The 27,406-nt window shown below is 42.5% G+C and overlaps 1 protein-coding gene across 2 annotated transcripts in view; it reads right to left on the minus strand.

The window, feature by feature from the left end:
- The window catches only part of LOC126457728 (juvenile hormone esterase-like), an 88,480-nt gene that overhangs the window by 20,328 nt on the left and 40,746 nt on the right, over positions 1-27,406 (minus strand). For both annotated transcript variants that reach the window (XM_050094266.1, XM_050094264.1), the window contains one exon: positions 10,328-10,499. In XM_050094266.1, coding sequence (XP_049950223.1) covers positions 10,328-10,499 — 172 coding nt within the window. The remainder of the gene's footprint in view (positions 1-10,327; positions 10,500-27,406) is intronic.

Genomic DNA, 27,406 nt, shown 5'->3' on the forward strand with positions numbered 1-27,406 from the left:
TCCATTACTGAAACATTATCCTGAAATACAGATTGCTGACTGCCGCTGTTAGCATTTCAATGGAAAATTGTTCCATCAGCACGTGCCAGCCCAGTTATCAGATGGAAAACGCTAACGATTATACGTAACGAGCACGTCCTTTCTTTTATATGTCGGCTAGTTATGTGCCCCGTTACCATGTTTCATTCTGAAATCCCAACAGAACCTGTAGGAGATAAGTGCTATTAACAATAAAGCACGAAATCACGCAAACGATCACAAATGCTGAAACGACAGTGCATGAGCAACGTTCGGATTCATCATCGCACCTTAAAGTGGTGCAATCTAAACACTGCGCTATACCGCCACTAAATGACGGAAAAACTGATACTGTCAGACGACAGTCACTATGTGATCCCCCATACTTACACCCTTATACTGCAAATCTGCGCGGACTGGATACAGTAGGACACATTTATTGTTCTATACACTGGACTTCCAGAAAGCTACAAAGATATCCACGTAATGTAATAAAGAACTAATATATTAATTACTTTGATGATTTTTCTGTTTTGCTTCCGCTAACAGTCTTCCTAGTACACAGACATAAATACGTTATGTTTAGCGTCCATTTCTGTCAATCCAAATACATTACTAGCCATCAAAATTGCTACACCACGAAGATGACGTCCTACAGACGCGAAATTTAACCGACAGGAAGAAGATGCTGTGATATGCAAATGATTAGCTTTTGAGAGCATTCACACAAGGTTAGCGCCGGTGGTGACACCTACAACGTGCTGACATGAGGAAAGTTTCCAACCGATTTCTCATACACAGACAGCAATTGACGGACGTTTCCTGGTGAAACGTTGTTGTGATGCCTCGTGTAAGGAGGAGAAATGTGTACCATCACGTTTCCGACTTTAATAAAGGTCGGATTGTAGCCTATCGCGATTGGGATCTATCCCATCGCGACATTGCTGCTCGCGTTGGTCGAGATCCGATGACTGTTAGCAGAATATGGGTTCAGGACGGTAATATGGAACGCCGTGCTGGATCCCAACGGCCTCGTATCACTAGCAGTCGAGATACAGGCACCTTATCCGCATGGCTCTAACGGATCGTGCAGCCACGTCTCGATCCCTGAGTCAATAGATGGGGATGTTCGCAAGACAACAACCATCTGCACGAACAGTTCGACGACGTTTGCAGCAGCATGGACTATCAGCTCAGAGACCATGACTGCGGTAACCCTTGACGCTGCGTCATAGACAGGAGTATCTGCGATTGTGTACTCATCGACGAACCTGGGTGCACGAATGGTAAACTGTCATTTGTTCCGAAGAATCCAGGTTCTGTTTACAGCATCATGATGGTCGCATCCGTGTTTGGCGACATCGCGGTGAACGCACATTGGAAGCGTGTATTCGACATCGCCATACTGTCGTATCACCTGGCGTGATGCTATGCGGTGCCAGTCACCTCTTGTTCGCATTGACGGACTTTGAAAAGTGGACGTTACATTTCAGAAGTATTACGACTCGTGACTCTACCCTTCATTCGATCCCTGCGAAATCCTACATTTCAACAGGATAATGCACGACCGAAAGTTGCAGGCCTTTCTGGATACAGAAAATGTTCGACTGCTCCCCTGGCCAGCACGTTCTCCAGATCTCTCACCAACTGAAAACGTCTGGTCAATGGTGGCCGAGCAACTGGCTCGTCACAATACGCCAGTCACTACTGTTGATGAACTGCGGTATCGTGTTGAAGCTGCATGGGCAGCTGTACCCGTACACGCCATCCAAGCTCTGTTTGACTCAATGCCCAGGCGTATCAAGGTCATTGTTATGGCCAGAGGTGGTTGTTCTGGGTACTGATTTCTCAGGGTCTATGCACCCAAATTGCGTGAAAATGTAATCACATGTCAGTTCTAGTATAACATATTTGTCCAATGAATACCCGTTTCTCATCTGCATTTCTTCTTGGTGTAGCAATTTTAATGGCCAGCAGTGTATATTGAGCAGTGTTGTATACTGCCTACTTGTCAAATATGGAGTGTCTAGGAAACCTGCTTTCTCGGGTTGCTAGAAAACAATTCAAGCAAACTGTATAAGTAAATTTTATTACAAAATGAAATGGTTACAATACTTAGCTGTATGAGATTCAGACGTGTCGCGAGCAACGGGCGACAGACAAACAATAAATCTCTTCAGTATACACAGTTCGTAATACAAGAGAAATAAGACAGTTCCTAAGTCGCTGCTACACAAGTGGCTACTTCTGATGCCGCTGTGGAAGTTGTAGAACTGCTAGTCTTCATCTGGGCCGCGGCCAGGCGGCGGGGCGCTTATGTTATCTTCGTGTCGAGGGCGCTGCCGTCAGGTTGTCGTCCTAGAGAGGGGTCGGTCCACGTGCAATTGGCTGACATCTTCACTGCTGCAATGTTCCCGACCGGCGTGCCGTCGTTAGACTTTACGCAGGAACAAAATGTGGCTGTTACTTGGCTCTCCCATTGTTTCCTTTCCAAACATACATCTTTTTCGTGATTTGTAATATTTGTTTTAGTACTATCGTCGATCGCTTGCAATAACCACTTTCTATGTATCTACTCAGTTAATTTAGCAGACTTTTTGCTAGACCACTACATCGGTAATAGGTCTTTCGAGAGCCGGCAGGCCATCAGCCAACAGAATTATTTGACGGCTAGCAAGCCATGTGGGTGCCTTGTTCAGCCATTATTACTATTCTATTTTCTGTTACGTTGCTGCACAGTATTCTGGCATGAGTTCTGATGAAGTCACTTTTGTTTGATGGAAAGCCACATTACTGAACAGGCTGAACGACGTCTGGTAAGATGAATCCGATTTGTGTTCTGTGCTGAAATGCCATTATTGCGTGATTACCAGGGTTATATTAATATCGCTCCGCGCACTGCTATCCTTCCAATGCATACGCGCAGTGGAATACGTTCGTAGAGGTTGAGAATTATTGAGTCTTTCGAACCTGGTTACTATATCATTTACAGCTTCATTTCACTACGCGCACTGTTGAAAACCGTAATATTAACCTGCATAGTGAGGTTACTGTCGTACTGATAATTTTGATTACGTACCAACACGATTTTCTGGGTTTCGTAACGAGAAGCGTGCGTTATGTTACTGCTGCAAGTTTGGAAAGAGTGTGCTTCCTTTCTCAAGTTCAATACATCGTCGTAAGTTGAACTTTATCTACTAGCAACGTATCTTCCTGGATACAAACTTTAATCAAATGTGCCACGTCGCCAAGGTGCCATCTTGTCTTGTGTATCTCAAGCACGTTCCCTCCAGCTGTTTTCATCAACAGGCACTCACTCAGGGAGTGAAGGCTGATTATTATTATTAGTAACAAATCCCACAGTCTTTTACCATGCTAGTTAGTTTTCAGGAATTGTGTAAGATTCTGCGTCACTAGACGCAGATATGAGATATGTAGCAGCACTGCCTCAGTGAACTACTATCGTTATAGCACCGAAAGAATCTTATGTTTCTGTTGAATGATTTTTCAGCTGGTTGTCTATTTTCTCCATTCTCAGTTTGTGTGTACATAACAGGTGAAACAGCCCCATTGCACTGTCGGACTCTATAAGCGGAAGGCTAATACGTACTCACGCAACCTGTTGCTTTCATGAAACCGTTCATTCATGTATTGCGCACTATTTTAAGATGTGCAGGGCCCCAAAGTCCCCTATTGCTGCGCTCGGTTAATGAAAGTGTATGCTGTGCCATTACCTTATAGATGTTTCTCGAGTCAGCAATACGAACTTATTGTTTGGGCACTTCTTATTTCATTGTAGATATCACAAAAAATATCAGGGCATATTTATCATTACCGAAAAGATTAGTCGATGTTCCTTACACAAACACAGGCACAGCTTACAATACGAGTATTCATCGGCTAACTCATTCATTTACACTAGTCTTCTTTTCTGTGGTTGCGTACTAATTTCATGACGCTATTTAATGTTATATAAAAGGCATCGCTTGTTTTGATGTACGTACACTAATCAGGCAGTTCATTTTGGTCCAGTTTTGGCATTCGATACATTTACAGCTGTCGCGACGTGCTATGTTTAAGTTAATTCTTCGACGACTGACTCAGAGGCACTACATATCCACCCACCCCCCAAATGTTACGAGATGAAGGTTTAGGAATACTGAAGTTGCACCCGATGTTGCCAGAAATTTGTTCAGTAGGCTTGATATGTGCTGTGGTGGTTCAGTGAAATTGTAATTCGAAACTACAATCACCAAACTCCCAAGAATAGTAGATAGTAAACATCAACAACTGGATATGATCATACCCGATGTGGACGAAATTGACGACGAAAGGACGTGACTTTCGCAGCTTTCAGTACGTCTGCTGTAAAAAATTCACACCTCATGAACTACCAGGTGAGCCCTCTCCACGTCACAATACTGCCAGTACTGGCCCGTGTAAGTCTTTCGCTGCTTTTGTTGCGCAAGTCTTCTGAAGGACAGCATACCTTGACGCCACCATCGAAGTAAAACTTTAGACCAAGCAGCTATTTTATTGTACCTCAATTCAGTCACTAAATTCCCAAGACGACTAAAAAAGCGAAGCTTACAAAATCGCTGTGTCAACTTGGATAGGTTTCAAGTTGCCATTTGCCGAATCGTGTTTGCACTCCGCTATCAGTTGCGCCACGAACTGAGGCTTTACTGAGCTGAAATGCCCACATTTTATGAAATATAGATGGACGAGATAATTCAGCAAACCACGCCACTTGGGGTATTCACGTTCCCTACTCTGTGCCATGGCAGTCTGTTACAGGAAACAGCTGAAACTAATAACAGATGCAATTAGGATCGCTAGAGCTGCTTCTACAAATGAAGTCCGTTTTATTTTCACTGCATCACATACTGTGTTGCGTATTTATATTGCATGGTGTGGTTTACGTTGCCCACATTTCATGCCCACGTGGAAGGAATAGTCCTAATACATCGAAAAAGTCGCGCTTAAGGTCTCTTGTGTGGATGAAAATCGATGAGAATGAGTGATTATATCCCTGTGAGTGAACTATTGTTAATATGGTATTATTAACGCTAACAACAGACTACTTACAGATACATACATTAATAATTGCTTTGGAATATTGTTCTCAAGTTGTTGCGGTGTGTTAGTTGTCATTAATTCATCTGATTTTTTAGTCCATGCAGACAAAAAGTGAAGTATACAGGAGTATTATGAAGTTTTTGTGCTAGCGTAAAGACACTTAAACTGTCGATTTAAAGTAGACAAGGCTAAATTCGAATGTTCCTCCTGCACCAGATACAGTCTACGAGCTTCGCTACGGATCTTGTCATACCATTATCACTTTTACCGAAAGCGGAATATTTTTGAAAACAATATGTAGTAAATATAGCACTGAAATAAACAGTTTTAAAGTTTTTACTTGGTGCGTCAATTGCAAAGTAGAATCAACACACAACGCCAGTTTCAAGATTCCAGCAAATAGAACGTATCAGTCATTTATTGTTTTATTTCTCGATATTACAAACCTCAGTTTACAATATGCACATAAAACGTTCCTACAAGTGATACATGCTTGTAGTCTGCTGGTCTTTCTTTCCAGAAAACGCTAATTCATAAAGCCACGCTACCAGTATTGTGTTCAGATAAAACATATACACATCAAAAAAAGTTTTGTGTAACCTCGTTTCCCAGAACTCCTGAAGACAGACGTTGACTATGCATACGGTATCACAGATTCAGAGATATCACTAAACCCGCTCATAGATTTAAACAACCATGCATGAGCAGCCCCTATTAGACGAAGGGGACCGACAGCCGATCAGTTCCAGTCATTCCACCAGGAAGGAGGTACACGGCTCGTGTTGTCTGTAGTTCAACCATGCGTAGACGGTCAATACCGCGATTCGATCGCTTCCACATTCTTTCTTTGTGCCAGGAAGGGCTCTCAACAAGGGTACTGTCCAGGCGTCTCGGAGTGAACCAAAGCGATGTTGTTCGGACATGGAAGAGATACAGAGAGACAGGAACTTTCGATTACATGCCTCGCTCAGGCAGCCCAAGGAGCTACTACTGCAGTGGATGACCGCTACCTACGAATTATGGCTCGCAGAAACCTTGACAGCCACTTCGCCATGTTGAATAATGCTTTTCGTGCAGCCACAGGACGTCGTGACACCACTCAAACTGTGCGAAATAGGCTGCATGATACGCAACTTCACTCTCAACGTCCATGGCGAGATCCATCTTTGCAACCACGACACCATGCAGCTCGGTACAGATAGGCCCAACAACATACCGAATGGACCGCTCAGGATTGGCATCACGTTCTCTTCACTGATGAATGTCGCATATTCCTTCAACCAGACAATTGTCGGAGACGTGTTTCGAGGCAACCCGGTCAGGCTGAACGCCTTAGACACACTGTCCAGCAAGTCCAGCAAGGTTGAGTTTCCCTAATGTTTTGGGGTTGCATTATTTGGGGCCGGCGTATGCTGCTGGTGGTCATGGAAGGCGGCGTAACGGACGTACGATACCATGCCATCCTTCGACCGATAGTGAAACCATATCGGCAGCAGATTGGCGAGGCATTCGTCTTCATGGAAGACAATTCGCGCACCCATCGTGCACATCTTGTGAAGGACTTCCTTCAAGATAACGATATCGCTCGACTAGAGTGGCCAGCATGCTCTCTGACATGAATCCTGTGGTGTCACCGCCAGACACCACACTTGCTAGGTGGTAGCCTTTAAATCTGCCGCGGTCCGTTAGTATTCGTCGGACCCGCGTGTCGCCACTATCAGTGATTGCAGACCGAGCGCCGCCACACGGCAGGTCTAGAGAGACTTCCTAGCACTCGCCCCAGTTGTACAACCGACTTTGCTAGCTATGGTTCACTGACAAAATACGCTCTCATTTTCCGAGACGATAGTTTAGCATAGCCTTCAGCTATGTCATTTGCTACGACCTAGCAAGGCGCTATATTCAGTTACTATTGATATTGTGAATCATGTATCGTCAAGAGCGACGTTCATCATTAATGGATTAAAGTTAACTATTCCACCAGCTACGTCCGTTTTTAATAAATTCTAATTTCCTTGTCATGTTCCAGACCTCACGCCAGCCTGCGTGAGCTAAAACGCGTGCATTTCAGCCTTCTTTAGTAAAACGGTGTTGGCTCTCTTGCCAACCACAACAAATCCTATTGTACTTTCCTAAGATAGATTGAAAATTTCTGTTTATGGACGACGTGACCCACCATCCAGTCTGAGAGATATACTCCGAATCGCCGTTGACAATCTGGACAATCTGAACTCGTGGATAATATGCCACGACGAATATAGCCACGCGTCAACGCAAGAGAACGTGCTACTAGGTATTAGAGGGGTGTGTACAACAATCTGGACCACCACCTCTGAATGTATCGCTGTATGGTGGTACAACATGCAATGTGTGGTTTTCATGAGTAATAAAATGGGCGGAAATGATGTTTATGTTAATCTCTATTACAATTTTCTATTCGGGTTCCGGAACCGAGATGACGCAAACCTTTTTTGATGTGTGTATAAAATCCGTGTTCTGGACCGGTATACAGTTTCAGTCTGTTAGGAAGTTTCATACAGTGCACACTCTGCTGCGCAGTGGATTTTTATTCTGGAAATACATATGTTTTTATTTCCAATAGCGTAGAGACGATCATAAGCCATAATCTGAGGCAAACATATTCCAAATCCATCTGCAGAAAAGCATGTTTTAAAGGGAATATATTTCTGAGCAATACAATAACTAGCTGTGTTTCTACATAAAGGACTACGACAGTAATGAAAAGCACAGTTTAAAGTAGTGCGGAACAAATATGGAACCTCTTCAAAACGAAGCATAACAAACTATCTCGAATAGAAACTAACACCATTTTGTCATGAGTTTCCATCAACCAGGCTGATTCCTGGAAAACTTTACGTGGTTTGTCCTGTGTCTGCAGATACTCTTAGGTAAGATTCTGAGATGGGATGGAGCCGTTAATTCCGCCCTTTTCCGATATCGCAGCTTCCAGTCCCCCGCAACATAATTTTCCGATCACCGCTACGTACCACTGGCTTTATTGTGGCAGTACTGGCAGGCGTTGCGGGCAACTCTTGAGATGTGCCAAGAACTTTCTCTTCACTCATTGTAATAAAGTGGCGCACAATAGAAAACACTCAGAACATTGAAGTGCGAAACAATAACACAGTACACAATAATCGCTACCTAACACAGTACCGCGTGGTTATAATTAAACTTCCTCTACTTAACACGTTATAACACGGAATCTAATCACGGTACGAAGACCAAACCTGGTAGCATTAATGTCCAGTGTATTGCGTGCATGATTTCCATGCGTCACAGCGCCACCGTCCACTTCCAACTATGGTCACCAGATGCCGCGATCAGTCATTGTGATTAATAGTCACACACGTCTCACCAGTCGCAGTGCACTTGTTTATCTGTCAACATGAACATAGACAAAAGGAGCATGGCATTACTGGCCAACCTCTATTATTAATACAACAGTAATACTGTAGCTGCACTTCGAGGATATCGTTGGCTGAAAGGATTACGGAAGGGTCCTCTTTTTCCACCTGCTGTGCGGAGCACGTTGAGAAAGTTCTCATAGACAAAAGGAGCATGGCATTACTGGCCAACCTCTATTATTAATACAACAGTAATACTGTAGCTGCACTTCGAGGATATCGCTGGCTGAAAGGATTACGGAAGGGTCCTCTTTTTCCACCTGCTGTGCGGAGCACGTTGAGAAACTTCTAATCAACTTGAGAACTGGAGCTTCGCTCCGAGAAGAGACTGCCGACCGGTTGCACCACAGGTGGTTGATGAAATCGCTGTTGCTATGGCAGACATGCGCGCAATTCCCTATCATCAGGCAGTCCACGTGCTATGTCACAACAGTTGAACATTTCGTGGTACACTGTACGGAAGATGCTTCGAGCCATTCTGAAATGGTATCCGCACCTGATCCATATCGTGCAGCAGCTTGCACCACAGGACAAACAATGACGTGTTGACTTCGCTCTCCGCCGGCAGGTATGGCCGAGCGGTTCTAGGCGCTACAGTCTGGAACCGCGCTACCGCTAATGTCGCAGGTTCGAATCCTGCCTCGGGCATGGACGTATGTGATGTCGTTAGGTTGGTTAGGTTTAAGTAGTTCTAAGTTCTAGGGGACTGATGACCTCAGAAGTCCCAAAGTGCTCAGAGCCATTTGAACCATTTTTGAACTTCGCTTTCCACTTTCTCGCAAGGATTTAAGTTGATGAGGGCTGGCCCTGGACCATCCTATGGACAGACGAAGCTCATTTTTCTCTGACGGTTGAGGGGATTGCTGAGTGTGGGGATCTTCACCTCCAATCGCAGTGCATGAAGTTCCTCTGTATTTCGAACGTGTCACTGTATGGTATGGCTTCACGGCTACGTTCATCAGTGGGTCATTCTTTTTTGAACAGGTTGGCGCTCAAGGACCAAAGACGTGCTGTGTCACTGGCCAGCGTTACTGCGATATGCTTCGCCAGCGCTGCAGGAGAGAGAGATGCAGTGAACTCAACAGTTTACATGAAAAATAGGGACCCACCGCACATCGTTCGTGAAGTTCATCTGCTTCTTCGAAACACATTTCGATACGATCGAATTATCAGCCGATAGTTTCCAAATGCTTGGACGCCATGATCTCCTCATCTCACTCCCTGTGATTTCTGGGGCTAATCTGAAGCGCGGCATATCAAGAGAGATAACCAGCATACCTACGGAAATGCTTCTTTTCGCCATGCAGAATGCAATCACGCGCTTTCAGACTCGTCTGGATACTGATGGACGCCACATTGAGCTCCTTTTGTACCAGTAAAAGTACCGGTAAGTAATGGTATGATGTACCGGAGCAGCACTAGAAATGTGTTTCAAGTGAATGATTTTACATAACTTCTCTTCGTCGTGTCCTTGGCGTTAATGCAACCAAGTATGGTACTCGTACGGTAATTAGTTCCCGTGTTATAACGTGTTAAATAGGGGAAGTTTAGTTACAACCACCAGGTATTTTTTGCTATTTAATTTTGGCTGCAACCAAGAAGAAATGAATACCGACCGAAGCCTTCAGATCTACCGAATTCAGGACTGGAGAGAGGATCGACCAACTTATTTAACGCATTGTAGTTGGGACATGTGATACTTAGCTACAAATTAATTGTGTGTAACTGAAATACGCTTCATCAGCAGAAATTGCGGATATGCAAATGTGATTTCCTTCAGTCAGTTCAGGACAGAAATTCACCTTTAGCGTATAGAAAGCCCTCCTGCGAGTTAACGCCGAATATTGTGGGCACTGGGAGGGCTCGTCCGCTTGTCAGAACATCGTAAGGGTCTTCGCTCATGAAGACGTCTTCTTCGCTGTCGGCAGGTTCTATCGTTGGCCGGAAGGGAAACATCTTACGCGCCGCCTTGTCCTGTGAACAAACAATAACATATAATTTCTTAAGTTACTTTCGTGTTGGTGAGGCACAGTTAAAGTCATCTAACAAAAGATTTCGCTCCAAGCTATCTAGAAATCCATTGTCCAGCATCTCTGCCGGTTCCTTTATCACAAGTCTACTCTCACTGCCTCACTGGCAAGAGCAGATCTAGTAGAGTGGTTGGCGTCACAGCAAACTCTTTCATAGTTTTTGTTACGGAGTGCTAGAGAGCGGTAGGACTAAGTTTATTACTTGCACTATTTATCACCATATTGATTAAAACAATATTTCTTGAGTATAAAAGTATTTTAATTCCGGCTTTGCGCCTATAACAAATGGCGTACTTGTGTCACCAAACACGTTTCGTTTTATTGAGATAAATCATAATCAGTACTACGTAATGAAATATATTTAAAATTTGGCGTATGCGTAGAAAAAGGGACAGTTCGTTACAGAAGATGTTGGCTTTACTCACATTAATTTATGTTCGACTTTCGTTGACAGGAGGAAACGCCGTTTTCTTGTACGTTTTTTTAGGTATTCCTTCATTTTTCATTGTTGTTTTGCGCGTAAACCCACACTGCGTTGCGGACCTATACGTTTCTTGAAGCGAATCGTAACACAGAGTAACAATGTTTGTCTTTTTCTAACTACACAAGTCTCTGTATGTTTTGTGTGCGTAGTGTACCAAATTAACTACTAGATACCCCTTTAAAACTTTCCTGCTCCTCTGTGACTCGTCATATACGTGTTACGTCATTGAGTTATGTTACTGTGTATTTACTTAATGTGTTGGAAAACGAAGGAGTTGTGGTGGAGTTGAAGATCTAAATGGTGAGTGGGTATGTGTATGTGAAGGAGGGGTGGGGGGGGGGGAGGTGGCAGAGGTGAAGTAGGGGCAGGAAGAGTGAACTGGTTATGAGCTGGAGGGAAGAGGGGTGAGGAGGAAGAAGTGTAATGAAGGGGGGGGGGGTGGAGGTTTGTGTGTGTATTTGTGAGAGAGAAATGGGAGGAAAAGGATTTTTTCTCCATTAAGTGCTTTTTCAGTTACACTCCGAGACAGAAAAAAAGACGCACCACGAAGGAATAATCGGAATAGGACGGTAATAGGAAGCTGTGCACCCAGGTTTGTATCCCAGTCCGTCATAAATTTTCAACTTTCCCCATTGAATGACTGCCCACTCGCAGGAATGCTTGTAATGCGTTTGTATTTTAATTTACAGTAGCTTCTAGATCAAAACGAAAGGATAGACACCACATGTACCCGTATATAGAAAGAAGACTGGCCGCAGTCGCGGAGTCTGGGGCCCGAGTTGTACGGAAATGCAGCTGCCAATCCGTCTTGAGGATGAACGCCTCCTGCCTTTTCAAGAACAGACACCACAAATATCTATAATTAAGGTTACTGCATCCAGTGCTCTTTTGAATGCTGATGAATACCAGGCTCGAACTCTTACGGGAATCGGCGAAATGCAGTGAGTAATGAGGATATCGGACAAGGGGCACTACATTAGTAGTATGTGGATAATTTGAGAATTTGGGTCTGACGGAAGACGTTCTAGTGTAGATCGTACAGTGGAGATGACCACAGTGTCCGTATGGCAAAGTGGTCAGCGCATCTTCCTAGTAAGCCGCAAACCCTGGTTCGAATCCCGGTCTGGCACGAATTTTCAAATTTCCCCATTCATTTAGATCAGTGCTCACTCGCAGCCAGTGTCTATAATACCTTTGTATCTTACGTCTTCTTCCGCCCCGGGCGGAGCGGGGAGAGCCGTATGGCCCAACGGCGTCGCTCGGCTCTGGCGCTGGGTAATTCAGATCCCATGCCGGCAGCATCGGAGGGATGCATTGCCCATCACGACATACGAAGCAGGAACCCTCGTCTTGCCGATTATAAAGTTCCATCTTCGACGCGTTAACTACCAGGTCTGTGGCTCGCTTTAACTTTTATGACCACATCACAAAAAATGGTTCAAATGGCTCTGAGCACTATGGGACTCAACTGCTGAGGTCATTAGTCCCCTAGAACTTAGAACTAGTTAAGCCTCACTAACCTAAGGACATCACAAACATCCATGGCCGAGGCAGGATTCGAACCTGCGACCGTCGCGGTCTCGCGGTTCCAGACTGCAGCGCCTTTAACCGCACGGCCACTTCGGCCGGCACCACATCACATGAGTACTAAAAGAAATCCGCTAAATTTCGATTACGTGATAAGTCACACAAATCTGAAGGCTGTAAATTCAACTAAATACTTAGGGATTACAGTTACAAATAACCTAAACTGGAACGACCACATATGTAACGTTGTGGTTAGAGCAAACCATAGACTGCGATTCATTGACAGACCACTTAGAAGATGCTACAGATCTTCTAAAGAGACTGCTTACGCCATGCTTATCCGCCCTGTTCTGGAGTATTGCTGTGCGGTGTGGGATCCGCATCACGTGGGACTGACGGTATGATATCGAAAAAGTTCAAAGAAGGAGGGCTCGTATTGTATTATCGTGAAATAGGGCAGATAGTGCCACAGACATGATACATGAATTGGAGTGGCAATCATTAAAGCAAAGGCGTTTTTCGTTGCCACTGGATCTTCTCGTGAAATTTCAATCACCAGTTTTATCCTCCGATTGCGAAATAGTTCTATTGGCACCCAGCTACGTATGAAAAAATGATTATCTCGATAAAATAAGAGAAGAAAGGGCTCGCACAGAAAAATTTAACTGCTCGTTTTTTCCGCGCGCCGTTCGAAGATCTACTACAATCATTCCCTTATCTTCCACAAACTTGAGCGATGAGCTTTACAAAGTACACAGGCTCTATTACAGACCGCCACACACAAACGCAGTTTGTAACTGCACAGGTGCGCAATTCGCCTATGATATGCCAAGTCCTTCTTATATTTCGGCACAAACACGTGATAACAAATCAAACACCTGGGAGCGGTTCTCTTCCAACTTTTTTTACATTTTTTTTCATACTATCAGGTAGATCCAAACACAAACATGTTACATTTTCTATAGTTGTAAACTGAGTGATGCTCAAATGCATAGTTTCACAGCAGTCAGTTTTTTCGCCTGTACTTGCAGTATTAGGCCAATTATGGCCTGTTACGATTCCCGCCTTTTTCTCCGCTGCCAGAATCTCTTTTCCTTTAGCGCATAACGTTATTTATCTGACGTGGTAATCTCCCTGGACCTAATCTTTGTAGATGTTTGAAGCCATTTCTTTTTGTTTTCATCCAATTTTTCATACATATTCCAAATATTGAACTTCTTTCGAATATTTTCGTTTTGTATTTAATCTGTTCATTTTCATCCCTTCGCTGCTCTAATAATTCTCATTTATACTTCTTTTATTTATTTTTCTCGTCTTTTATTCAATAATCACGATTCACAGCCATATAATACGTACAGCAATGTGGCTATTATGAGTTAATAATTTCTTGTCAGACATCTGCAATCGATGACAGACACTGGGAACTATTAGGTCCAAACATCGTGGAATTTAGATTTCTGTATCCGATGGACTGCTGAATTAAATTTAATTTTTTGTACAACATTGCAACACATTCGATTCTGTTGAGCTACCCTTAACTGTATCATCGTTTTGATCTGCTCTTTGTGTACGCCTTCTGTGCTCAACTCTCCATAGTTTTTACTTTACCCAACTGCAAGGAATATAACAAAATGTCAGACATTTAATTAAAACAATTTTGTCCAATATAAAATAGCAGAGCACTCCAGCCGTGAGACATTTATCGTACTGTTAAGTTGTCTTTAAAAGTCTGCCATCTCATCTTCGCAATAAAAATAATTTCAGTACTGCTTATATCAATAGTTCATAAGGTGGACGTTACCCAATTCTCTGACTGATTTCATGAATTACATTACGAATTCCTCTCCTGCAGTAGGCCTGTCATCTCAGAGTAGCACTTGCAACCTACGTCCTCAATTATTTGTTAGATGTATTCTATTGTCTGTCTGCCTCAACACTTGTTACTCACTACAGCTCCCCCTAGTACCTTGGGGGTTATTCAGTAATGTCTTAATACATGTCTTACCATCCTGTTCCTTGTCTTGTCAGTGTTTTCCGTATGTTACGAGTCTTCTGAGAACTTCCTCAGAACTTCCTCTTTCCTTATCTTATCAGTCCACCTAATTTTCAACACTCTTCTGTGGCATCACATCTCCAGACGCTTCTACTCTCTCCTGTTCCGGTTTTCTCAATGTCCACAATTGACTACCATACCGTGCTGACCTGTACATTCTTAGAAATTTCTTCCTTAATTTCTAGCCTGTGTTTGATACTGGTAGATATCTCTTGGCCAGGAATGCTCTCTTTGTCCGTGACAGGCCGCTTCTTATGTCCGCATTGCTTCATCCATCATAAGTTATTTTCTGCCGAGGTACCAAAGTTCCTTAACTTTGTCTATTTTGTGATCATCAATTTCTTTCGCTATTCTCATTACATTTGTCTTTCGCTGGTTTACTCTCAATCCATAATCTTTTCTCATTACATTGTGTTTCTCATTACATATGTGTTTTCCACATATTCCTTTCCTCTCCGATTCTGCATAGAACCTCCTCATTCCCTACCTTATCAGTCCACCTAATTTTCAACATTCGTCTATAGCACCACATCTCAAATGCTTCGATCCTCTTCTGTTCCGGTTTTCCCACAGTCCATGTTTCACTACCATACAATGCTGTACTCCAGACGTACATCCTCAGAAATTTCTTCCTCAAATTAAGGCCGCTATTTGACATTAGTTGACTTCTCTTGGCCAGAAATGCCTTTTTTGCCATACCGAGTCTGCTTTTGATGTCCTCCTTGCTCCGTCCGTCATTGGTTATTTTACTGCCTAGGTAGCAGAATTCCTTAACTTCATTGACTTCGTGACCATCAATCCTGATGTTACGTTTCTCGCTGTTCTCATTTCTACTACTTCTCATTACCTTCGTCTTTCTCCGATTTACTCTCAAACCATACTGTGTACTCATTAGACTGTTCATTCCGTTCAGCAGATCATTTAATTCTTCTTCACTTTCACTCAGGATAGCAATGTCATCAGCGAATCGTATCATTGATATCCTTTCACCTTGTATTTTAATTCCACTCCTGAACCTTTCTTTTATTTCCATCATTGCTTCTTCGATGTTCAGATTGAAGAGTAGGGGCGAAAGGCTACAGCCTTGTCTTACACCCTTCTTAATACGAGCACTTCGTTCTTGATCGTTCACTCTTATTATTCCCTCTTGGTTGTTGTACATATTGTATATGACCCGTCTCTCCCTATAGCTTCCCCCTACTTTTTTCAGAATCTCGAACAGCTTGCACCATTTTATATTGTCGAACGCTTTTTCCAGGTCGACAAACCCTATGAAAGTATCTTGATTTTTCTTTAGCCTTGCTTCCATTATTAGCCGTAACGTCAGAATTGCCTCTCTCGTCCCTTTACTTTTCCTAAAGTCAAACTGATCGTCACCTAGCGCATTCTCAACTTTCTCTTCCATTCTTTTGTATATTATTCTTGTAAGCAGCTTCGATGCATGAGCTGTTAAGCTGATTGTGCGATAATTCTCGCACTTGTAAGCTCTTGCCGTCTTCGGAATTATGTGGATGATGCTTTTCCGAAAGTCAGATGGTATGTCGCCAGACTCATATATTCTATACACCAACGTGAATAGTCGTTTTGTTGCCACTTCCCCCAATGATTTTAGAAATTCTAATGTAATGTTATCTATCCCTTCTGCCTTACTTGACCGTAAGTCTTCCAAAGCTCTTTTAAATTCCAATACTTGATCCCCTATCTCTTCTAAATCGACTCCTGTTTCTTCTTCTATCACATCAGACAAATCTTCACCCCCATAGAGGCTTTCAATGTATTCTTTCCACCTATCTGCTCTCTCCTCTGCATTTAACAGTGGAATTCCCGTTGCACTCTTAATGTTACCACCGTTGCTTTTACTGTCACCAAATGTTGTTTTGACTTTCCTTTATGCTGAGTCTGTCCTTCCGACAATCATATCTTTTTCGATGTCTTCACATTTTTCCTGTAGCCATTTCGTCTTAGCTTCCCTGCACTTCCTAATTATTTCATTCCTCAGCGACTTGTATTTCTGTATTCCTGATATTCCCGGAACAAGTTTCTACTTCCTCCTTTCATCAATCAACTGAAGTATTTCTTCTGTTACCCATGGTTTCTTTGCAGCTACCTTCTTGGTACCTATGTTTTCCTTCCCAACTTCCTGTGATGGCCCTTTTTAGAGATGTCCATTCCTCTTCAACTGAGCCTACTGCGCTATTCCTTATTGCTGTATCTATAGCGTTAGAGAACTTCAAACGAATCTCGTCATTTCTTAGTACTTCCGTATCCCACTTCTTTGCGTATTGATTCTCCTGACTAATGTCTTACACTTCAGCCTACTCTTCATTACTACTATATTGTGATCTGTGTCTATATCTGCTCCTGGGTACGCCTTACAGTCCAGTATTTGATTTCGGAATCTCTGTCTGACCATGATGTAATCTAATTGAAATTTTTACCGTATCTCTCGGCCTTTTCCGAGTATATCTCCTCCTCTTGTGATTCTTGAACAGGGTATTCGCTATTACTAGCTGAAACTTGTTATAGAACTCAATTAGTCTTTCTCCTCTTTCATTCCTTGTCCCAAGCCCATATTCTCCTGTAACCTTTTCTTCTACTCCTTCCCCTACAACTGCATTCCAGTCGCCCATGACTATTAGATTTTCGTCCTCCTTTACATACTGTATTACCATTTCAATATCCTCATACACTTTCTCTATCTGTTCATCTTCAGCTTGCGACGTCGGCATGTATACCTGAACTATCGTTGTCGGTGTTGGTCTGCTGTCGATTCTGATTAGAACAACCCGGTCACTGAACTGTTCACAGTAACACACCCTCTGCCCTACCTTCCTATTCATAACGAATCCTACACCTGTTATACCATTTTCTGCTGCTGTTGATATTACCCGATACTCATCTGACCAGAAATCCTTGTCTTTCTTCCACTTCACTTCACTGACCCCTACTATATCTAGATTGAGCCTTTGCATTTCCCTTTTCAGATTTTCTAGTTTCCCTACCACGTTCAAGCTTCTGACATTCCACGCCCTGACTCGTAAAACGTTATCCTTTCGTTGATTATTCAATCTTTTTCTCATGGTAACCTCCCCCTAGGCAGTCCCCTCCCGGAGATCCGAATGGGGGACTATTCCGGAATCTTTTGCCAATGGAGAGATCATCATGACACTTCTTCAATTACAGGCTACATGTCCTGTGGATACACGTTACGTGTCTTTAATGCAGTGGTTTCCATTGCCTTCTGCATCCTCATGTCATTGATCATTGCTGATTCTTCCGCCTTTAGGGGCAATATCCCACCCCTAGGACAAGAGAATGCCCTGAACCTCTTTCCGCTGCTCCGCCCTCTTCGACAAGGCCGTTGGCAGAATGAGGCTGACTTCTTATGCCGGAAGTCTTCGGCTGCCAATGCTGATTATTTATCAAAATTTAGGCAGTGGCGGGGATAGAACCCGGGACCGAAGACGTTTTGATTATAAATCAAAGACGCTACCCCTAGACCATAGATTAGTCTTTACAACCATAGAGACATTAAATCTACTCTTCCTATCCATTCGCACTCTCCTCTGCGTCCATCAGACGAATTCACACCAAACCCTTATTGTTGCCGCCCTTCCTTTAAATTTCACCCTCTTCTCTGTGTTTCTGTGTGCTGAGGCAGTTCTCCAGACGGTTATTTCATTTCTTTTTCTTCACAGCTTCCCTGTTGTCACTTCACCTTGTCTCCCCTATATTTCCTAGTTGCATCATTCCTAAGAGAATTATATTGTCATCATCCTGTCTTTCTCTGAACATTTATGTGCTTCCTTAAACCGTAGATGAATTGAAGTATATCTTTTGTAATCAAAAGTTTCTTCGCAGTACCTTTCTTGTAACTATGTTTGTCCGGCCAACATCTGTATTTGCCCTTTTTATAAATGTACATTCCTCTTCACTCGAAATTCTTGCTGTGATATTGCTAATCATTGTATCCACATCTTCATCGAACTTAACACACGTCTCACCATTCCTCAATATTTCAGTAACCTACTTCCATCCATACCAATTCTTCCGTATGATACTCTTAACTTCATTCTACTCACCTTCAATACTAATCCGCGATCTGAATTTATACTGATCAGCCAGAAATTATGACCAGCCAATTACTATCGATATACACCCGTCCAGCCGATAGTAGCGTCACCTGGCGAGAAATGAGTGCTAGTGAGACACACACATGGTGCGTGTTGTATCAGAGCGCCTGCTGTCCATGTGTAGAATGGGGAAGGCGCACGATCGATCTGAGTTTGACAGAGGACAGATTGTGAACACCCGGAGCCTCGGCACGTGCATTTCAAAGCTGCACGACTTGTTCTGCGTTCGAGGAATGCTGTGGTGCATGTCTTCAACAAGTGGCGAAGCCGAGGTCAAAGTCAAGGTGATATCACGTCCAGAAGTCACGGCGCTGGACGGCCACCCCTCATTACACATGTCGGATACCGTCGGCTGGGTAGACTGGTAAATCGGGACAGGCGGCGAACTGTGGCGGAACCGACATCAGACTTTAATTCTGCGCAGAGTACAACTGTGTCTGCACACATAGTGTGCCGAACGTAACTACCGACGGGCCTCAGCAGCCGACCACCCATGTGTCTGCCAACGTTATATCGCCACGACATATCGGTAACTACGACTTAAAATGACACGTGACCATCGGCACTGGACGTTGGCACAGTGGCAGAGTGTTGCATGGTCTGATGAATCCCGGTACCTTCTTCATCATGATGACAGGAGGGCGCGAATCCGTCTTCTTCCAGGGAAACAGCGCCTTCACACCTCTTCTGCGGGTCGGAGACAAGGTGACAGTGGCTCCATTATGGTCTGGGGAACATTCATGTGGGCATCCATGGGTTCAGTGGAGCTCGTGTAAGACACCATGATGGCCAAGGAGTATCGTACACTGGTTGCAGTCCACATACAACCCTTCATGACGATCATGTTTCTGACGGCAGTGATATTTTTCAACAAGGCGAGGAATGTGAAAGAGTGGTTCGAGGAACACAGTGGCCCCCCACTCCCCAGATCTGAACCCGATCGAACTCGCCTGCAATGCGATTGAACATGGTGTCAGATTTCATTGCCCCCTCCCCGGAATTTTCGGGATTAGATGATTTGGGTTTGTAGAGGTGGAACGAAATCCCTCCAATAACCTACCAAGGCGTCATTGCTTCCCTGCATCGACGCGTCGTCGCTGTTATCCGTGCAAAAGGTAGACATACCAGCTATTAAGTTAGTGGTCTGGTTGATTGTTGTATACGTACACCTGGGTACGCTTTACAATCTAACATCTAATTGCGCAATCTGTTACTTATTACGATGTAATAGACCTGGAATCTTCCCGTGTCTTCGGCTCTTTTCCAAGTACATCTTCTCCTCTTGTGAGTCTTGAACAGAATATTTGCTAACACCATCTGATATGTGCAGAAATTAATTAATCTTTCTCCTCGCTCATTCCTAATATCAAGCTCATATTATCCCGTAACTCTTTCTTGTGTTCTTTCCTCTACAACCTCGTTCCAATCCCCTACAATAATTAGAGCGGCCAGTTCAATTTCTTTTAATTACGAGCTGTGGTAATTTTTGAAATAAGAATTAACATGCTACATCAGGAAAAGCTCAACTCCTATCTTTTTGTTGTAGTGGAAGATGTATTCTGCTATCTAAAACTTTTCATTGAGATCAGCGTTCGTATCGTAGCTATCGAGAGCAATACAAAACACGGAAAATGGGTCAATAGGATCACGCCACCTATAAGGAATTTCCTTGCTGTCACAGCGAACTCAGGTAGATATCCATAAGTAACTATCGGAGATGTAAAACTTATTTTAAATAGGTTTCGTAAGTGGTGCAATGCTGCACAAGACTTTCAGTCTGGACAGAAGGTAAACATTATGTTCTGATGAAGTGAAGTTCCCAGTGTGGCAGTTTGCTGATGTGGCACGGCGTCATCCACAAGGAAACAACGTACTCGATAACTATTGTTTCAAAGTACTCAAAACGTAATAAAAATCTAGACCTCTGATTGGCCGAATAGTTAGAAACCGAAATGACATCATAACCGCTAGGGAATCTCTCGGCGTCGGCCATAGCGAACAGCCGCGCGTTAATCATTGGCCGCACAAACTATTCTCTGATGACTTAACTATCGTTAATTAAAGTCAAAATCTTACTCAAAATTCAACAGAAAATGACTGCCAGAGTGTTGACAATAGTAATTATTGCATCGGACACCATTATGATGATGTAGAACCACTGTATATCAGGCACGAATGGATTAAATTGCTGTGTGACATAAGTGATTATAAAATTATTTTAGCATTGCGCTGTGGCACGAAATGCACGCATCATTAAAGCTGAAATCCCCAAAATTGACTAGAAGTGTTAGTTACTGAGGTCTAGCTCACTGTCCTACAATTTTCACTAAACAGTACTCTGATATCTCATCGAGTTCACGACGTGGCGCTATCAGCTGCTGCGAAAGCGAGCTCATCTATGTAACTCCATGTAGAAGGTCTCTATAGATACTCTTGGCGATGTGTAACGCATCTGCACATCCTCAAACACAATTTTTGCATGTACGGTTAGTTCAGTACAGGCACCGGTACATGAACTTACCAATGTAAGGGGAATGTTGCAGTAAGATCCACACACACACACACACACACACACACACACATGCAGAGAGAGAGAGTGAGGCATCTGAGAGCGTCCCATACACTGATTCATCGTCTCACATAAACGTCAACCACTGTTTCATGGATCAATCATGTCGTTCTATTCACCACATTGACCAAAGTCGCACATAAATTTTCGAGACCTATGACTAAATAGGAACAACATGACCATGAAGAGTGAGTCGTATCACCCCTCGAAGGATAGTTCTGCTGCTAAATTTTGTAAATGAATACATTTTGAAAAAAAAAAAGCCGTGATTATGTTAGCCGAAGATTCCGGCGTAAGAAGTCACCCTCAATAAGCCAACGGGTTTGTCAAAAAGGGCGCAGGAGCAGACAGTTCAGGGCACTTTCACACCCTTGGGTTGCGAAACTGCCTCTGAAGGCGGAATAAACAGCAATGATCAATAGCATGAGGGTGCAAAAGGCAATGGAAACCACTGCATTAAAGACATATAATGTGTATCCTCAGCACAAGTGGCCTGTGATTGAAGGGCTCGGAGAGATATAGGCATAAGCCACAACTTTCACGAAACTGAGTTTTTCATTTTGCGGCATTCTTAACAATGTCTTCTTCACAATGTGTTGAAAAAGTTCCGTGTTACTGCAACAGATGGCAGGCTATGACGGAGTGCAGTTCTATGTTGTGCCATCTCATGGTGGTTTCAGAAGATACATAGTCACAAGCCACGGCAAAATGGCAGGTGGGTCAGGAACGTCAGAAGCGTCTTCGGGTCTTCAACGCATATTTGACACAGACAGTAGAGGAAGTGAAGAGCTTTACCCTTTGGATCCTGACAGTGATGAATCTTGGCATACATCGACCAGCAGTCCCAGCTCACATGAAGTTTCGGTAAGTATATAAAACGATTTCTTTCTAGTGATTAATTTCCTGTGGCTTGTGACTTTGTTTCTCTCAACATTGCCAACGCATTTGACAGCCATCCTGTGTGTTAATGAAACTTGATGGGCACATTTATATTACTGCTTAATGGTGAAATAATGTAGTTTCAAAGGCAAAAGATGTGTAAAAAATATTTTCTCATTAATGTGATTTTAGCGAAATTTAATGTTTTGTGTGGCTTAAGACTATATCTCACGCAAATTCTTAGACTATTTGACTCTTCATATTATAGTTGAAATAAGTAGAATAAATGAAGAATCACCCAAAAAACCAAAGCCTTCAGGGAAAAGAAAGCGAAATATTGATCAGTGGAAGAAAAATAAAGCAAAATGTCAACGAAATGCTGGTCAGCAGTATAAGTCTTTAAAAACCCACAGGACTGTTCAGGCTGCTACTATACGAAGTCCCTGTACTTGTTTAAATAAATGCTTCACAAAACTGCTTGGAGAGGCAGAAAACATTTTTCATTCATTTTGGGACATAGGAAACTTTAATGCCCAGAATACTTACCTGATGAGCTGTATGAAAATGGAACCGAAAAAGTGGAGGTTTGTTCACTATTTAAATACATATGGTTTAATATTTTGTATATTTATTTCATTTTGTTTTATTTGTCATAATTTCTTTCAAACTATCCAAAAGATACTTCCAAGAAAATATCATCCAGGGATGTTACATTGCCGGCCGCGGTGGCCGTGCGGTTCTGGCGCTGCAGTCCGGAACCGCGAGGCTGCTACGGTCGCAGGTTCGAATCCTGCCTCGGGCATGGGTGTGTGTGATGTCCATAGGTTAGTTAGGTTTAAGTAGTTCTAAGTTCTAGGGGACTTATGACCTAAGATGTTGAGTCCCATAGTGCTCAGAGCCATTTGAACCATTTTTGATGTTACATTTTCTTATAATGTGAGGGTATGCGGAATAGAAGTCATGATCTGCAAGGAAGGTTTCCTAACGGTTGGTGGCTTACCAATACAGGCACGAAGAGTGAGGAATTTGCTACATCAAATGAAGCAGGTATTTGCAGTGCCAAAAGAAGATGGAAGAGGTTTGTATGTTACTCTGTGCTATAAGTTAGGGATGTACTCAAATTGAGTACTATACAAATATTTCTATTAGGAATAGGATAGAAGCTCATCTTTATTTTCTTTCAGGAAAACTACCCACACAAATTTCAAGACGAAGCTGTACAATGTGTTAGAGAATTTCTCAATGCCATACCGAAATATGTCATTACAGTAGGCAGCAGAACCCAAATAAAGTGTATTTGGATTGTGATCTCACAATTGCTTCCTTATTTCAAGATAAATACTCAGAATACTGCAAGGAAAAGCATGTTCCTGCAGTATCTGAAAGTGAATTCAGAGAAATTTTCGTATCTGAATTTAACATAGGCTTCAAACACAAAAATTGACACCTGTTCAAAATGTGATGAATTTGTAATTGCAATAAATAACCCAGAATTATGTACAGTAGAAGTCACAGAAAATAAACAACAATATGAACTGCATCTCAAAAAGGCTGACAGAGGACAAAGTATGATTGCTTCTTTAACTGCTCTGGCTAAAGAAAATTCGGAAGAGCATCATGTGACAGCAATGAACATGCAGCAGACGTTCCCCACACCTATACTAACAGTTGGTCCAGCATACAACTATGGTATCCATGACTGTGGATCAAAAAAGAATTATATGTTTCTGTGGAGCGAGAAAGATGGAGGACGGGTTTCAGATGAGGTTAGGGGCTGCTTATTGAAGTACTTGGAGACAGCTAATCCTTAGACAAAACATCTCCACATAATCACAGACAACAGCAAGGGTCAGGCAAAGAATTGGACTGTTATTGCTTCGGAAAGGTCTCTTGTTGCTACCAAAAGATTTGATTCTGTCCAGCATTAGCTCCCTGTGGTAGGTCACACCATGCTACCTTGTGATCGTGATTTTGGTCGCATTGAACGGTATGCAAGAAGCAGACGTCCAGTAGTGTACACTCCAGATGAATGGGCAGAAGTAATAATATCTGCGAGTCCAAAACATTTCATTGTTACTAAAATAGAAAGAGAAGACATCAGAAGTTTGGAAAGCCTGAAGACCTTGATCTCAGAACGTACAGAATCCACGTCTGGAGATCTCTACCATTTCAGTGACGCTACTCAATTTAAGTTTGAGTCTGAAGATCCCTTCAAGCTAAGTGTGAAGCACTCTTCTTCAGACATAGGAGCTTTCATGTCAGTGGATATTCGTATCAAAGGAAAGGAAGGGTAGTTGAACCAAATCCATATCAGCTGCCAGTAAAGTACAGGAAGCCACTACCAGTTAACTAGAAAATAACTTGATGATGTACCGTCTCTTATACCATACATACCTGCAACAAATCGAGGTTTCTTTCTGTCATGCACTGGAAATAAAGTGTACAATGATGAGGTAGAGGAACTTCCTTGATGTAACTGTATCAATGAAAAAGTAATTTATACATCTGAGATACCTGATATGTATATATTAATGTGTATAAATTATATATTCTACTTGCTGTGTAAGAGTAGTTATAACTTCATACTTTATGTTTTAAGTAACTTTTTGGGAGATGTAGTCATAAGCCACCGTTGACTACATCTTAATTAGAATCATTCTAAAATTAATATTTTATAGTAAGCAGACAGTTGACTATTTAACAACATGCTTCACAAGTATGAAGCATATGTTTGCAGTAGAAATAAGGTTTCTACTTTGTATTAAACATTTTCAGACCGCCGTGGAAATTTAAACTAGCTATATCTCAAAACTAGTTCGATGTGGCTTATGACTGTATGTCTCCAACCCCTTCAATTGAAAAAAGTGTCATGAAGATCTGTCCATAAGTAAAACATTCCGAACTAGTCCCCCACTCAGACACCCGGGACAGGACTGGCAAGGTGGAGGTGTCCATGAGCAAAAGATTGAATAACCAACGAAAAATTAAAGTTCTACGAGTTGGAGCGGGGATCGTGAAACGTTGAACGTGGTAGGGAAGTTAGGAAATCTGGAAAGGAAAGTGCAAAGGCTCAATCTAGATGTAGTGGGCGTCAGTGAAATGAAATGGAAAGAAGATAACGATTTCTAGTCAGATGTGAATAGGGGCATATCAACAACAGCATAAAACGCTATAACAGGAGTAGGATTCGTTATGAATATGAAGGTAGGACAGGGAGTCAGTTACGTGAACAGTTCAGTGATAGCTATCTTCACATCAAAATCGATAACACCGACGACTGTGGATCAGGTATGCAAGCCGACGTCGCAGACAGATGATGAAGAGATAGAGAAAGTATACGATGATAGTGAACGGGTAACTCAGTACGTCGAGACATATGAAAATCTAACAGTCATGAGGGACTGGAATGCGGTTGTAAGGGAAGAAAGGGTTACGGGAGAATGTGGACAAAGAGGAGAAAGGCTAATTGAGATGAGCAATAAATTTCAGCTAGTAATAGCGAATACTCTGTTCAAGAATCACAAGAGGAGGAGGTATACCTCGAAAAGGCGGGAGATACGGGAAGATTACAGTTACAACCCATCGTAGTCACGAAGAGATTCCGAAATCAGGCATTGGATTGTAAGGCGTACCCAGGAGCAGATACAGACTCAGACCACAATTTAGTAATGATGAAGAGCAGCCTGAAGTTTATGGAGTAGTCACGAAGAGTTAAAAGTCCCAAATGTTGGTTATGGAAATACTAAGGAATGAAGAAATACGTTTGATGTTCTGTGAGGCTATAGATTCTGCGATAATGAACACCTGAATAGGTAGCTGAGTTCAAGAGGTTCAGACATGCTAAAAAGTGTCGTTGCAGATGGTGGAAAGAAAAATATAGGTACAAAGAAGGTAACTGCGAAGAAAAGATGGGTAACACAAGATGTATTTCAGTTGATCCACGAAAGAAGGAAGTACAAAAATGATCAGGGAAATTCAGGAATACAGAAATACAAGTCACTTGGGAATGAAATAAACAGTACAGGGAAGCTAGACAAAGAGGCTGCGTGAAAAATGTGAAGAAATCAAAAAAGATATGGTTGTCGGAAGGACTGACTCGGCATGTAGAAGGCCAAAATAACCTTCAGTGAAATTAAAAGCAAGAGTGATAACACTAAGAGTGCAATGGGAATTCCGCTGTTAAATAGAGGTGAGATATCGGATAGGTGGAAAGAGTGCTTTTAGGGTATTAGTTGAAAACAGTATTGGTTGCAATTTTATTATTTTTTTATTTTTTATAATAAAAAAATTTTAAAAAATTGCAATCAAAACTGTTTTCAACTAATACTATTAAATACTGGTTTGCTGATTCATGCCACAGATGGATTGGAAGAATTTCTGTACTTTGAGGGCCTCTATGAGGAGGGGGACTTACTTGTTGACGTGACAGAATAAGAAACAGGATTCGATATAGAAGAGATAAAAGAACTTTGAAAGACTTAAGACCAAATAAGACGTAGGAGATAGTCGACATTCCACCAGAATTTTTAAAATCATGGGGGAAGTGGCAACAAAGCCACCACGTTGGTGTGCAGAATCTATGAGACTGGAGATAGAGACCTACCATGAGACTTTCGGAAAAAACATCATCTACACAGTTTCGCATATTGAGGGAGACAACAAGTGCGAGATGTATCGCACAATCAGTTGCTGACGAGAATAATACACAGAAGAATCGGGAAGGAAACTGGGAGTCTGTTCGAAGACGACCAGTTTGGCTTTAGGAAAGGTAAAGGCATCAGCAAGGCAGTTCTGACGTTGCGGATGATAATGGAAGGAATGCAAATGAAAAATCAAGACACATTGATAGGATCTGTCGATCTAGAAGAAACGTTGGACGATGGACAATGGTGCAAAATTCCAGAGAAAAATAGGGATAAGCAATGGGGACAGACATACACGTAAGACTTGGGTGTACTGTTTGGCCCCATTGGTCAGTGTACACTTGGAAGAATACCTGGAAGAATCAATGAAAGCAGTAAAAGAAAGATTCGAAAGTGGAATTAAAATTCATCGTGACAGGATGTCGTGATAAGATTCTCTGATGACGTAGCTATCCTCAGTGAAAGTAAATTGAATGAACAGTTTAATGAGTAGAGAATGTGAATTCAGAGTTAATCGAAGAAATACGAAAGTAATGAGAGGTAGCAGAAATGAAACCTCGAGA

The sequence above is a fragment of the Schistocerca serialis genome, chromosome 2, assembly GCF_023864345.2.
Source record: "Schistocerca serialis cubense isolate TAMUIC-IGC-003099 chromosome 2, iqSchSeri2.2, whole genome shotgun sequence".
Taxonomy (NCBI): Eukaryota; Metazoa; Arthropoda; class Insecta; order Orthoptera; family Acrididae; genus Schistocerca; species Schistocerca serialis.